The sequence below is a fragment of the Sander lucioperca genome, chromosome 24 (genome assembly GCF_008315115.2).
Source record: "Sander lucioperca isolate FBNREF2018 chromosome 24, SLUC_FBN_1.2, whole genome shotgun sequence".
NCBI classification, from domain to species: Eukaryota; Metazoa; Chordata; class Actinopteri; order Perciformes; family Percidae; genus Sander; species Sander lucioperca.
In genome coordinates this window covers 18,913,286-18,927,930 of record NC_050196.1, presented here as the reverse complement: position 1 = coordinate 18,927,930, position 14,645 = coordinate 18,913,286, and the positions used below count along the sequence as shown (strand labels likewise).

At 45.3% G+C, this 14,645-nt stretch overlaps 2 protein-coding genes across 4 annotated transcripts in view; both read right to left on the bottom strand.

The window, feature by feature from the left end:
* Positions 1 to 552: 552 nt before the first annotated feature.
* rgn (regucalcin) lies at positions 553 to 7,215 on the bottom strand. 2 transcript variants are annotated; one of them, XM_031307639.2, is made up of 8 exons: positions 7,160 to 7,215; positions 6,257 to 6,423; positions 4,997 to 5,179; positions 4,774 to 4,874; positions 4,549 to 4,693; positions 4,230 to 4,361; positions 1,124 to 1,278; positions 553 to 878 (listed from the first exon to the last, which is right to left on the bottom strand). In XM_031307639.2, exons 2-8 carry the CDS (start codon positions 6,417 to 6,419, stop codon positions 828 to 830), a joined length of 930 nt encoding a protein of 309 aa, XP_031163499.1. In that variant the 5' UTR covers positions 6,420 to 6,423; positions 7,160 to 7,215; the 3' UTR covers positions 553 to 827. The 2 variants fall into 2 exon arrangements, with proteins under 2 accessions (XP_031163499.1, XP_031163500.1); XM_031307640.2 differs by having other exon boundaries at positions 554 to 878; positions 4,549 to 4,663; positions 7,160 to 7,212.
* A 215-nt stretch (positions 7,216 to 7,430) lies between these two features.
* vps16 (vacuolar protein sorting 16 homolog) overlaps positions 7,431 to 14,645 on the bottom strand; it is a 19,523-nt gene continuing 12,308 nt past the window's right edge. The window contains exons 14-24 of one of the 2 annotated variants that reach the window (XM_031307629.2): positions 14,154 to 14,262; positions 13,181 to 13,315; positions 12,644 to 12,752; positions 12,169 to 12,266; positions 10,095 to 10,199; positions 9,377 to 9,454; positions 8,688 to 8,774; positions 8,504 to 8,586; positions 8,285 to 8,381; positions 7,913 to 8,016; positions 7,431 to 7,780 (exon numbers count right to left, since the gene is read on the bottom strand). In XM_031307629.2, the coding sequence (XP_031163489.1) occupies positions 7,639 to 7,780; positions 7,913 to 8,016; positions 8,285 to 8,381; positions 8,504 to 8,586; positions 8,688 to 8,774; positions 9,377 to 9,454; positions 10,095 to 10,199; positions 12,169 to 12,266; positions 12,644 to 12,752; positions 13,181 to 13,315; positions 14,154 to 14,262 (1,147 nt within the window). In that variant the 3' untranslated portion in view covers positions 7,431 to 7,638. Of the gene's footprint in view, positions 7,781 to 7,912; positions 8,017 to 8,284; positions 8,460 to 8,503; positions 8,587 to 8,687; positions 8,775 to 9,376; positions 9,455 to 10,094; positions 10,200 to 12,168; positions 12,267 to 12,643; positions 12,753 to 13,180; positions 13,316 to 14,153; positions 14,263 to 14,645 lie in introns of those variants that run through there. The other variant, XM_031307630.2, reaches the window with a different exon arrangement.

The following is a 14,645-nucleotide window of genomic DNA, read 5'->3' as shown; positions in this document are numbered from 1 at the left end:
TTATTTAGGCTTTACAGTATTAAACTACAAATATGTCTTGAAAATCAGCAATAAGTGTGATTTAGAGCAGGGGTTTTCAAACTTTCTGTGTGTGTGGACCACTATTTGTAATCAAGAATTTTCGCGGACCACCTCATAATACACATAATAAAATATGTCTACACACATCAGTACAACAGGCTCGTTAAAAGAGATTTACTAACCCTACAGGACTAATGTTCAGCAGCAGTTAGTCACTAAACCCACCAGACTCCATGTAAATAATCAGGACTTTTAGCGTGTATAGAGCCAGCATACTTCCACCAGACTCCATGTAAATAATCAGGACTTTTAGCGTGTATAGAGCCAGCATATTTCCACCAGACTCCATGTAAATAATCAGGACTTTTAGCATGTATAGAGCCAGCATATCTCCACATGTAAATGGGTGAATTAAGGGTTTATATCAACCAAACCAGAGTGGTGATTGTTGGAACAGTGGAAAGATGAACCAAGACGGCTTTTGGTAGTTTGATTTAGTTTCTGTCCACTTTGAATGAAGTGTGTTTTACGATGATAAAAGTCCTGATTATTTACATGGAGTCTGGTGTAGTTTGGTGATGGAGATTTCGGGGCTGTTTGATGTTAAACTAAAAGGATCATACTCTTTAACATTACCCATTTATTTATCAAAAGATTACGTAGAGTTAGGGCTCGCTCTACATTATCCAGCTCATTAAACTACTTACTGATTACACCCTAACCCCCCACACAAGATATTCATTCATTCATTCATAAGAGTTGGTGACAGATTAATGGTGATCTGCGCTGTGATTGGCTGATGAAGATTATCCAGAGAACGAGTTCGAAGGACGACCTTTAACCCCGAGTCCTGTTACCTGCACACACACACACACACACACACACAGACACAGACACACAGACACACACACACACAGACACACACACACACAGACAGACAGACAGACAGACAGACAGACACACACACACAGAGACAGAGACACACACATTTTACATTTGTATGTGAAGATATTAAGGCTAGCCATGTGCTAAGTAATATTAGCCTTGCAGCAGAGAGACAGGTAGGGACTAAGGCGCAGTAAGACAGGTGAGGGAGTCTCACCCTGAAGGTGTGTCCGGCCAGCGGCTGCTCTCTGCGCTCTGATTGGTCGAGGCCCAGACTGGCTGATGTGACGTAGAGGTCAGAGTATCCTGGACCCCCAAAACAACAGGAAGTAGTCTTCATCACCGGCAGAGACACGCTACGCACACGCACACCTGCAGATGCAGATAGACACACACACACACACACACACACACACACACACACACACACACACACACAGACACACACACATTTAATATAAACGTATTTAATATAATACCTCGCCAGTCTCATAGTGTGTCTCAAATCGCGCACTTCCCTTAGTGTACTAACTGAAGTACACTTCCCTTAGTGTACTAACTGAAGTACATTTCCCTTAGTGTACTAACTGAAGTGCACTTCCCTTAGTGTACTAACTGAAGTACACTTCCCTTAGTGTACTAACTGAAGTAAATTTCCCTTAGTGTACTAACTGAAGTAAATTTCCCTTAGTGTACTAACTGAAGTGCACTTCCCTTAGTGTACTAACGGAAGTGTACTTCCGTTAGTACACTAACTGAAGTGCACTTCCCTTAGTGTACTAACGGAAGTGTACTTCCGTTAGTACACTAACTGAAGTACACTTCAGTACACTAACTGAAGTACACTTCAATAACAACAATCACATTCATTTTGATGAACAAAGCAGAAATGTGTTTTTCACGAGTGACAACAGTGTTGGGAATGCTCTGCCTTGGTACAAGTCACAATTTCACAGAAGAAGAAGGAGGAGGACTGAGATGTTGTGATGTCATTTCCTGTGAGTACATAAGGCAGTGCGCGATTTGAGACAATACTCCCCCGTCAAATTTTACGCACTATGCAAGTAAGTACGTAGTGTACAAAGTGCACTTCCGTTAGTACACTAACTGAAGTACATTTCCCTTAGGGTACTAACTGAAGTGCACTTCCCTTAGTGTACTAACTGAAGTACACTTCCCTTAGTGTACTAACTGAAGTACATTTCCCTTAGTGTACTAACTGAAGTGCACTTCCCTTAGTGTACTAACTGAAGTGTACTTCCGTTAGTACACTAACTGAAGTGCACTTCCCTTAGTGTACTAACGGAAGTGTACTTCCGTTAGTACACTAACTGAAGTACACTTCCGTTAGTGTACTAACTGAAGTGCACTTCCCTTAGTGTACTAACTGAAGTGCACTTCCCTTAGTGTACTAACTGAAGTGCATTTCCCTTAGTGTGCTAACGGAAGTGCACTTCCCTTAGTGTACTAACGGAAGTGTACTTCCGTTAGTACTCACAGGAAATTACATCACAACATCTCAGTCCTCCTTCTTCTTCTTCTGTGAAATTGTGACTTGTACCAAGGCAGAGCATTCCCAACACTGTTGTCACTCGTGAAAAACACATTTCTGCTTTGTTCATCAAAATGAATGTGATTGTTGTTATTGTTGCTTGTTCTTGGCCTCTGTTTTATGCAACCGTAGACTTACCGGTATGATGATTTTCATACTTTTGCTCTTAATTCATTGTAAAAAATAACCCAAAATGGCCATTTTTAGTTATTTTAGCAAAATTTGAGCAATTCAAATGGTGTCCAACTGACAAAGAACATACATAGAAAATAGTCATATTATATGTTTATATAAGGGTGTTTATTGCAATAGCTATTAATTACAGTGACAATACAAGAGTGAAAGCAGAGGCAACCCAATAGACATTTAAATATATCCCATTGTTCTATTCATTGCTGGCCCTGTACTTTGATGGGGAAAGTGATCTGATGGTGGACTTCAGACTCTCCAGGGGGATCCTTTAACGGTACATCCTCGGCACGGCGTGTGACCATGGCTGGGGACCTGTCATCGAGGCCCTTGTCTTCCTCTTTTGGCTAGCCAGCGGTACCTGTTACCGTGGGTTACCCAGAGCCTTTGCTATGCCCCGGGCCACTGTGCACCGTGCTGTCCACCAGACCAGCAGGGAAATCCTCTCTCTCCTCCCCCAGGTCGTTGGCCTTCCAGCAGAGGAGGACTTCCCTCAAGTTGGCAGCATTAACGGCCACGTCTGTGTCCCTAACGATTATATAAGTCAGCACACAAACAGCACTGTTAATACGTTATAACATAGCATACATTAACGTATTGTAACATTACTACTAACGCTCGCAGCTTAATGTATATCTACAAGATCACACAGCTAACGCTAAAATCGTCTACAGTGAGGACGATAGTTTAACACAACAAACAACCGTATACCACAACACATGTAACATTAGCTAGGTTATAACTTATTTGCCAGTGGTTAAACCAAAGAGTATAAACGTACCCGTAACTTCTTTGGTTAAACTGTGCCGCTGTTAGCTAGCTAAGGTTAGCTAAAGCTAGCTTGATAGCACATCAAATTACGGTACAAATTAACGTTATAATTCACGGTACAAAAATCATCACCGACTCCAAAATTAACCAAATATACATAAACAGGTGGCTTATATGTTATACAAGTATAGCAAAAGACTAATGTTCAACTTACATTTGTAATACTCCCTGGGTCTCGCTGTCGCGTATTCGGCCGCCATTATCGGAAGTTTTTCACCTTTTGTTAGCTCCGCCCCTTCCGCTACGTAGCCAAGATGGCGACTGTTGAGGGTGGAAAGTGTCCATCGATCCACACTCAACTTTTAGACCGTTATGAGTGCACCATCCGGGTACTTGTAGTGCACTGCATTGACCACCTTTGAGACACACCTTCAGTCTCAGTCGACCCCAAAGCTACTGACTCTGTGCTTTAATGTTTTAAACCCTAACCCTAGCGCGTTGGCATGTTAGCGTTAGCGTGCTAGCGCGTTGGCATGTTAGCGTGCTAGCGCGTTGGCATGTTAGCGTTAGCGTGCTAGCGCGTTGGCATGTTAGCGTGCTAGCGCGTTGGCATATTAGCATTAGCGTGCTAGCGTGTTAGCATGTGGGACTTACCTGTAGCGGGGGCAAAGTTAATAATTCGTCCTCCGTTGTAGTTAGCATGTTAGCATTAGCGTGTTAGCGTGTGGGACTTACCTGTAGCGTGTTAGCATGCTAGCATGTTAGCGTGCTAAAGTGTTAGCATGCTAGCGTGTTAGCGTGTGGGACTGACCTGTAGCCGGGTCAATGTTGATGACTCGTCCTCCGTTATAACACGCCACCCAGAGACGGCCGTCAGCATCCACCGCCATCCCATCAGGAAGCCCCTCCCCCTCCTGCAGCCGGTACACCACACGCCTGTTACCTAGGCAACACACACAGAAACATTCCATCAGGAAGCCCCTCCCTCTCCTGCAGCCGGTGAGAGAGAGACAGGTGAGAGAGAGACAGGTGTGAGAGAGACAGGTGTGTCTTACAGATGTTTCCTGTGGTTGGGTCGTAGTATACAGGTGAGAGAGAGAGACAGGTGAGAGAGAGACAGGTATCCTTACAGATGTTTCCTGTGGTTGGGTCGTAGTCGAAGGCGTCGACCGTCAGAGACAAACTGTCGATGTAGAAAAACGTCTTCTGGTCCAAAGACCAGTCCAAGCCATTAGAGATGTCCACCTGAGAGACAGACAGGTTAGAGATGTCCACCTGAGAGACAGACAGGTGAGAGACAGACAGGCTAGAGATGCCCACCTGAGAGACAGACAGGTAGACAGACAGACAGGTACCTGTCTCAGGTGTCTGGTAACAGTGAGGTCAGAGGTCATAGAGAACAGAGAGCCTTGTCCTTTCTGAACTTCAGCGGGGCGCTCCTCCTTCCCCATCGTACCTGGAGAGAGAGAGACAGGCAGGCAGACAGACAGGTTAGAGAGAGACAGGGAGAGAGAGAGACAGGGAGGGAGAGAGACAGGCAGAGAGACAGGTTAGAGAGAGACAGGGAGGGAGAGAGACCTGCCAGCAGGCGTCCGGTTGGGTCCACCTTCCCGTCGTTCAGCCGATTGGTCGGTTTGTCCTCGTCCACCTCCACCAGTGATGTCATCATCTCAGTCGACCAATCAACAGCCACGATGCAGCGACCCACACCGGCAACATAACCACCAGACATACGGGGAACCACAAAGCCCACAGAGTCCTCTAGAGACAGACAAGTAGAGAGAGAGACAGGTTAGAGAGAGACAAGTCGGAGAGACAGACAGTTTAGAGACAGACAAGTCGGAGAGAGAGACAAGCCAGGAGACAGACAGGTTAGAGACAGACAGGTCGGAGAGAGAGACAGGCAGGTTAGACAGGTTAGAGAGGGACAGGTAGAGAGAGAGACAGACAGGTCGGAGAGAGAGACATGCAGGTTAGACAGGTTAGAGAGGGACAGGTAGAGAGAGACAGACAGGTAGAGAGAGACAGACAGGGAGAGAGAGCGAGAGAGAGAGAAAGGCAGAGAGACAGACAGGCTGGGAGACAGACAGGTTAGAGAGGGACAGGTAGAGGAGAGAGACAGACAGGGAGAGAGAGCAAGAGAGAGAGAAAGGCAGGTAGAGAGAGACAGACAGGCAGAGAGACAGACAGGTAGAGAGAGAGACAGGTAGAGAGACAGACAGGTTAGAGAGGGACAGGTTAGAGAGAGACAGGTCGGAGAGACAGACAGGTTAGAGACAGACAAGTCGGAGAGAGAGACAGGCCAGGAGACAGACAGGTCGGAGAGAGAGACAGGCAGGTTAGACAGGTATAGTGAGACAGACAGGTAGTGAGACAGACAGACAGGTAGAGACACAGACAGGTATAGAGAGACAGACAGGTAGAGAGACAGACAGGTATAGTGAGACAGACAGGTAGTGAGACAGACAGGTTAGAGAGGGACAGGTTAGAGAGAGACAGTTCGGAGAGACAGACAGGTTAGAGACAGACAGGTCGGAGAGAGAGACAGGCCAGGAGACAGACAGGTCGGAGAGAGAGACAGGCAGGTTAGACAGGTATAGTGAGACAGACAGGTAGAGAGACAGACAGGTATAGTGAGACAGACAGGTAGTGAGACAGACAGACAGGTAGAGAGACAGAAAGGTATAGAGAGACAGACAGGTATAGTGAGACAGACAGGTAGTGAGACAGACAGACAGGTAGAGAGACAGACAGGGTAAGTAATATTTAAAGTGTTTAGGTGTCTAAATAAAAACAAGCATCAGACACTGAGCGTTTCCTGTATGCTGATTGGCCGACCTGTCTCCACAGACTGCATCTGATTGGTTGTTGGACTCCAGCGGTGGATTTTGTGTCCGGCGATGTCGACGAACAGCAGCGTCTGCTCTGACTCCTCCCACACCGGCCCTTCACCAATCAGAGCCCCCGCCTTTACCACACACTCCACCTTCACCGATGACATCACTCTGTTCCCATGACAACGACAACGACAGGAGTCACACAGGTGTATTATTGAAGACACACAGACACACACACACACACACACACACACACAGGTTCCCACTGAGTGTATTTAGGGTGTAATGGTTGATTGGAAGAGCTCATACACTTTGTTTATATAAGTCTTATAGTACAGAGTACCTGATAGTACTGCAGTATGTAAGGGTTATAGAACATAGTACCTGATGGTACTGCAGTATATAAGTCTTATAGTACATAGTACCTGATAGTACTGCAGTATTTCATGTTCACGGAGTAAACAAGGACAGTTAGTTAAAGTTTAACTTAACAGACGCTGAGTCAACACTTTCTTCTCTCGCCAGACTCCTTCAACAATCCGTCACTTTCTGTTGCTGCCTTGCTTATCGGCACTTCACAGCCGTGCTGAAGTCTAAATACAGACTTTTATGAATAACAAACGTGTTGTACTACAAACGGCTAACACATAAATCCCAAATCAGTACTTCTTCTTCACTAAAACACGAGTTTTAGACACGCAGCACAGAGCTAACAGTAGCCTAGCTCACGTGTCCGTCGCAGCGGACTTCCATAATCAACAAGCTTTAAAGTGACTGATATTTGAATGGAGTACGATTGTCTCCGTCTCTAAACTTTCAGGTACTTTAAACACACGCAGCAACGTGTACTCTGTGTAAAAGTACATACTTGGAAAGAAGAAGACAGAGTTAAGTTAAAACCTACCTGCTGTGGTAAGTTATTTAAAGTTGTAACGCAGCATCCAGCTGATGCTGCGTTCAGGGGCTGTGGGAACAATAGGAAAAACGAGTTTCCGGGTTGCAAAAGTCACGTGAACCCCTGCTGAAGTTGGAACACACTATATACACACACATATACATATATATATATATATATATATATACACACAACTTTAATTTAACAATTAAAATCTGAGTAACCGGTCATCCCAACATTTCATTTCCTGTTGCTCTTTCAAGATAAAAGGTGCGTCAGGTTCTCTGTTGAAAGGCTTTTATTGTGAAGCAGCAACAACAGGAAGTGTTTACAGTTCTGATACACACGGGGGGAGGGGGGGGGGGGGGGGAACCACCGAAGAAGAAAACATGTTCAGAGTAACAATTATTATCTCAATAAAATTACTATATACATCATCTAAGGATCACATTCTGGCAGAGGACCTTCTGCTGTTGTTGTAGATGGGATCACTTTTTGGCGGCGGCGGCGGCGGCGCGGTTGAGGCGGTCGAGCAGCTGGCGGTCGGAGGCGGGGCATCGGGCGAGGACGGCGGCCAGCTCAGAGTCGCTCTTACGCTCGATGGCGGCGTCCGCCGCGCCCTCCAGGTCCCTACGGAGAGAAGAAGAAGAGTTAGCGTCCACGCTCCTAAAAAACGCCGTTAAAAAAGTCTTTAAAAACGCTGTCACAGTTACGTGGCGTCTCTGGGAGGCGTGATGATGTCACAGTGATGATGTCACTCACCCAACGGCCAGGTGGGCTTTGACCCTCTGCTCCGGCGTAACCTTGGAAACGTACTTTTTGGCTTCGGGCTTGTTGTTGCTCTTCATGCAAACCTCGACAAATGCCTGGAACAGAGAATCATGGGAAACGTAGTCAGCAGAGTGTAATACAGAGACCGCTCTGAATCATGGGAAACGTAGTCAGCAGAGTGTAAGACAGAGACTGCTCTGAATCATGGGAAACGTAGTCAGCAGAGTGTAATACAGAGACCGCTCTGAATCATGGGAAACGTAGTCAGCAGAGTGTAAGACACCTTCTTTAAGGTTTTGGGGTTTTCTGGGTGAAGTTGGACAGTTCAGTCTAAAATATAAAGGGGGCGGGGCTTCCTCTCACCAGGTAGCCAATGGGAGACTTCTTGCTCTTTGAGAACTTCTCTAACTCCTCCCACTCCTCTTTCTCCGCCAGAGACTTCAGCTTCAGCCACCAAAACCTGCAGACAGACAGGTAGAGAGACAGACAGGTAGAGAGACAGACAGGTTACAAAGACTTCAGCTTCAGCCACCAAAACCTGCAGACAGACTGGTAGAGAGACAGACAGGTAGAGAGACAGACCTCTTGTCAGGGACTCTGAAGTCGCGGTACAGCTGCTCCGCCTGTTTGTGGAGTCCCAACGCCAGCAGAGCCTCCATGGTCGCCTGCACACACACAGGAAGTGACATCACAACCCAGGATGTAGTATCCAACTCAAACACTATACGAGAGTTTTAACATCTTCTAATACTAAAGCCCAATTTACCTGCAGAGACAGTCCCAGAAGCCCCGCCCCCTTTTCGTCGTCCAGTTTGCGTTGGAAACGAAGGAGACGCATCTCTTCCTCCGTTGCCTGAAGACACAAAATTTAAATTAAAGAAAGACCCGAGATCCCCATCACCAACCCCACCAGACTCCATGTAAATAATCAGGACTTTTAGCGTGTATAGAGCCAGTATATCTCCACCAGACTCCATGTAAATAATCAGGACTTTTAGCGTGTATAGAGCCAGTATATCTCCACCAGACTCCATGTAAATAATCAGGACTTTTAGCGTGTATAGAGCCAGCATATCTCCACATGTAAATGGGTGAATTAAGGGTTTATTTCAACCAAACCAGAGTGGTGATTGTTGGAACAGTGGAAAGATGAACCAAGACGGCTTTTGATAGTTTGATTTAGTTTCTGTCCACTTTGAATAAAGTGTGTTTTACGATGATAAAAGTCCTGATTATTTACATGGAGTCTGGTGGGTTTGGTGATGCAAAAAGTGAAAGCAAAAAATGTTTAATACTGGATCGGTCACTTAGACACAAAAACATGAGAACAGAGTCCACGTTGAACAACAGAAGGTAGTTTTAATAGTTTTAATATAAACATTTAATATAATAATAATAATAATAATAATAATAATAATAATAATAATAATAATAATAATAATAATAGGGTTTTACCTTTGCAGAGAACTCATTCTTGGCCTTGTTGTATTCATCAACAGCAGTTTGGAGGAGAGACAGACGGCTCTCTAACCTCTGCAGACAGACAGGCAGACAGAGAGACAGACAGGTTAGACAGACAGACAGGCAGGTAGAGAGACAGACAGCTCTCCAACCTCTGCAGACAGACAGAGAGACAGACAGGTTAGACATACAGACAGGCAGGTAGAGAGACTGACAGAGAAACAGACAGCTCTCTAACCTCTGCAGACAGACAGAGAGACAGAGAGACCGACAGGTTAGAGAGACAGACAGGCACACACAGGTTAGAGAGACAGACAGACTTCTCCCTGTAGAGTAACTTCTGCAACAGCTGGCTGTGATGTGGTAGAGTAATAGATTACTAGAGTAATAGATTACCTTCTCCCTGTAGCTGGCAGTAACGTGGTAGAGTAATAGATTACTAGAGTAATAGATTACCTTCTCCCTGTAGCTGGCAGTAACGTGGTAGAGTAATAGATTACTAGAGTAATAGATTACCTTCTCCCTGTAGCTGGCGGTAACGTGGTAGAGTAATAGATTACTAGAGTAATAGATTACCTTCTCCCTGTAGCTGGCGATAACGCGGTAGAGTAATAGAGTAATAGATTACCTGAGTAATAGATTACCTTCTCCCTGTAGCTGGCGGTAACGTGGTAGAGTAACAGAGTAATAGATTACTAGAGTAATAGATTACCTTCTCCCTGTAGCTGGCGGTAACGTAGTAATTGGCCAGTTCCTGGTGGTCGTCGTCTTGGTTATAGAGATCCTTCAGAGTTTCCTGTTCCTGCAGCTTACAGAACTACAAATACAAACACAGAACTACAATATGATACAAACACAACTTTATCAACACATTATAATCTAAACATTCTCACAGAACTGATAGGAATAAAACTTTATTAACACATGTGACGGTACACGAACCGTCTGCACATGCTCAGATGATAACCCTGTTTTAGGAGGATTTACGGCACTGCACGGTCTGCCGTTAGCCTCCACCAGGAAGCTAACGTTAGCTTAGCTAACAGCTGATTGGGCTAACCGCTGGCTGAGCTAGAAAGACCCTCAAACCTGAAAATAACCGTTAAATATATAACCGCTGTTACGTCAACTGCAGCCGGCTTCTCCCAGTGTTTAGTCTGAGTTAATGTTAGCTTAGACTGAATCAAGCGGTCAGCTAGCCGTTAGCAGAATTAGCTGTTAGCTAAAGTAGCGTTAGCTTCCCGGTGGATGCTAACGGCTATAACTACGACAGATGGTGCGGTGTTGTAAATCCCACGGATGTATTTAGAGAACTCGTAGAACAGGATTATCATCTCGTGACGGATACAGCAATGACGACAGTCAGGCGGCGTTAAAGCTGCTTCTAAGTTTCGGGGCAATCGGAATAATTGTTGCCAAGATAACGCAACTTCCTGTTCATTAACCCTCAACTAAAAGACAGAACTACAGTAAACGTGTTACCTATCAGCAAAGAACCTGAGATCATTGTTCAACATCCCACTACGATGTAAACATGTTACCTATCTACGAGGCTCTGTACCAAATCTGGGACAAGGATCGTTTTATTGAGTCAGCAGTTATATGCATAGTATATATATTTATTTATAATATAGATATATCTAGATATATAGAACTAGAGAGCCTGGCCAACTCCAGTCATGGGCGCCATGTCGGATACCATGGTCAGATGACTACAGTGTGACCCTATGGGGCGGATATGCTAACTTGAAATAAATTGTTTATTTTCACCTTAAAAAGGCATCTACTTGTTATTATCAACGTTTGTCAACATGTAAAAGGTCCTTACGGAAATACTCCAGTGTATATTTACCTTCTATATCGTAAATGGGCCTCTAAAATAGCTCGCCAAAACTCTACTGTCGAAGTTGCTGGCTGGCTCACCAACGTTAGCTAATGTCCGCTAGCATACAGGCTAACTATAGCCAGTTAGCTACGTACAGGCTAACTATAGCCAATTAGCTATGTACAGGCTAACTATAGCCAGTTAGCTACGTACTGGCTACGTACAGGCTAACTACAGCCAGTTAGCTAGTTAGCTACGTACAGGCTAACTACAGCCAGTTAGCTACATACAGGCTAACTATAGCCAGTTAGCTACGTACAGGCTAACTACAGCCAGTTAGCTACGTACAGGCTAACTATAGCCAGTTAGCTGCCCAGGCTAACTATAGCCAGTTAGCTACGTACAGGCTAACTATAGCCAGTTAGCTACATACATGCTAACTACAACCAGTTAGCTACGTACAGGCCAGTTAGCTTTGTGTGTAACACAACCCCCCCCCCCCATCTCGTAGGAGCGAAGTTTAATATTTCATTCAATGAAATGATGGTACAAAAGGAGCTCTAACGCCACAGGTCTTATGTTGACAACGTGGACGCAGATATAAGAAACTCAGAGGGCAGTCTGAATATTTACCTAGCAGGCTAGGCTAACGCTGTTACGCTAACGTTAGCAAACGTCGACGTAGCGTTAGCTAGCAGTCTAACACAAACATAACAAAGACCCCTGCATTCAGTTGAGACCAAAAGCCATGTGTATATATATATATATATATATTTATGTGTGTGTATATATATATATACACACACACACACACACATATATACACACACTATATATATATTTATACTACGACAAGATCACAAGCATTTAGGTACATGGAGTGCTAGGGAAAAACAGGAGGATGAAGATGAGGAAGAGGAGGGTGAGGAAGAGGAGGAAGAGGAAGATGATGAAGACCTACCTGTCTGTAGAGGCTGAGAGCGACCGGCTGGTTCCTCAGAGTCATGAAGAAATCTCCTCTGTTCATCTCACTCTTCAGATACGTCACCACGGTGTACACTAACCAGGATAACAGGAAACAGGAAACACTCTCAACACTAGCCAGGATAACAAGAAACAGGAAACACTCTCAACACTAGCTAGGATAACAGGAAACAGGAAACACTCTCAACACTAGCCAGGATAACAGGAAACACTCTCAACACTAGCCAGGATAACAAGAAACAGGAAACACTCTGAACACTAACCAGGACAACAGGAAACAGGAAACACTCTCAACACTAGCTAGGATAACAGGAAACAGGAAACACTCAACCCTCTACACTAATACTGTATATATATGTAAATATATATGTGTGTTTGTGTGTGTGTTTGTGTGCGTGTTTGTGTGTCTCTGTGTGTGTGTGTGTGTGTGTGTGTGTGTGTAGCAGACTGACCGAGGTCCGTGTCTCCACTCTCCACAGCTTTGCTGAGCGCCAGCTGACTCCTCTTCATCTTCAGCAGCAGAGGAACCTGCTCGCCGGACCGAGCCTCAAAGTCCAACAGCTGACAGAGGAGACACACACACACAACCATGTTTACATGCTCTTATTCTGAAAAACAGCTGACAGAGGAGACACACACACACAACCATGTTTACATGCTCTTATTCTGAAAAACAGCTGACAGAGGAGACACACACACACAACCATGTTTACATGCCCTTATTCTGAAAAACAGCTGACAGAGGAGACACACACACACACAACCATGTTTACATGCCCTTATTCTGAAAAACAGCTGACAGAGGAGACACACACACACGTTTACATGCTCTTATTCTGAAAACCAGCTGACAGAGGAGAGACAACCATGTTTACATGCTCTTATTCTGAAAACCAGCTGACAGAGGAGAGACAGATGATATTAATATTATATATTTATATATGATGTGTAGAACAGGATGTGTCTCTCTGTCTGTGTGCGTTAGTTACCTTGATGGCGAGCTCGGGGCGTCCACATTCGTAAGCTTTAGCGGCGATGTGAGAGTAGGAAACGCCAGGCGAGTCTCCCACCTTCACACACACGGCTCGGGCGATAGCCTCGTCTGATAGGTCCTTCTGCTGCACCTGGACACGCCCACAAACACATCACACAGTTACAAGAACCAGCCACGTCACTGGGCACAGCAGGGCACAGAGAGAAGCCTGATTGGTTCATCTGGCTCTGGGGGCGGGTCTTACACATGTATGTTAAAAACAGTCGGTAGATACAGCTAGGTCTCACATTCAGCTGGGACAAAGTCTCTGGTCGAGAGGAGAGACAGGTAAGAGAGAGAGAGGTGAGACAGGTATGAGAGAGAGAGAGAGAGAGGTGAGACAGGTATGAGAGAGAGAGACAGAGAGAGAGAGAGAGAGAGAGAGAGAGAGGTGAGACAGGTAAGAGAGAGAGAGAGAGGTCTACCTTGTAGAGACATGTAATATAGAGAGAGGTGAGACAGGTATGAGAGAGGTGAGACAGGTTACCTTGCAGAGACATGTAAGACAGAGCGGTGAGACAGGTAAGATAGAGAGAGGTGAGACAGGTATGAGAGAGTTGAGACAGGTATGAGAGAGGTGAGACAGGTATGAGTGCGGTGAGACAGGTAAGATAGAGAGGTGAGACAGGTATGAGAGAGGTGAGACAGGTATGAGAGCGGTGAGACAGGTATGAGAGCGGTGAGACAGGCATGAGAGAGGTGAGACAGGTTACCTTGTAGAGACATGTAAGATAGAGAGGTGAGACAGGTAAGATAGACAGAGGTGAGACAGGTAAGATAGAGGTGAGACAGGTAAGATAGAGAGAGGTGAGACATGTAAGAGAGAGGTGAAACAGGTATGAGAGCAGTGAGACAGGTAAGATAGAGAGAGGTGAGACAGGTATGAGAGCAGTGAGACAGGTAAGATAGAGAGAGGTGAGACAGGTTACCTTGCAGGACGCCCAGTGTTTGAGGACTCTGCTGACTCCCTGATAGTCTGGGATCTTCAGGTAGCGACAGACTTCTATCGCTAACGGATAAAACTGGCGATACACCAACCTGAGAGACAGACAGGCAGAGACAGACAGGCAGGCAGAGAGAGAGAAACAGACAGGCAGAGAGACAGACAGGCAGAGAGAGAGACAGACTCACAAGTCAACATATCTCCACCAGAATTTGGCTAAAGTATCTTAAATACTTCGATCACAGCAATAATCTTTATGGAAGCAACATACAGACAGGTAGAGAGATAGACAGGTAGAGATAGAGGTCGACCGATTAATCGGCCGATTTTTGGCATTTTTTTACATAATCGGCATCGGCCAATATCAAGCCGATTAATAAGAAGGCGCATCTGCGGGCAGCCTAGTGTTAAAAACATGAATAGGCGACATTTTTTAACCAGACCAGCTGCCTCCAGCCCCTCCCCTCGTGAAGTCTTG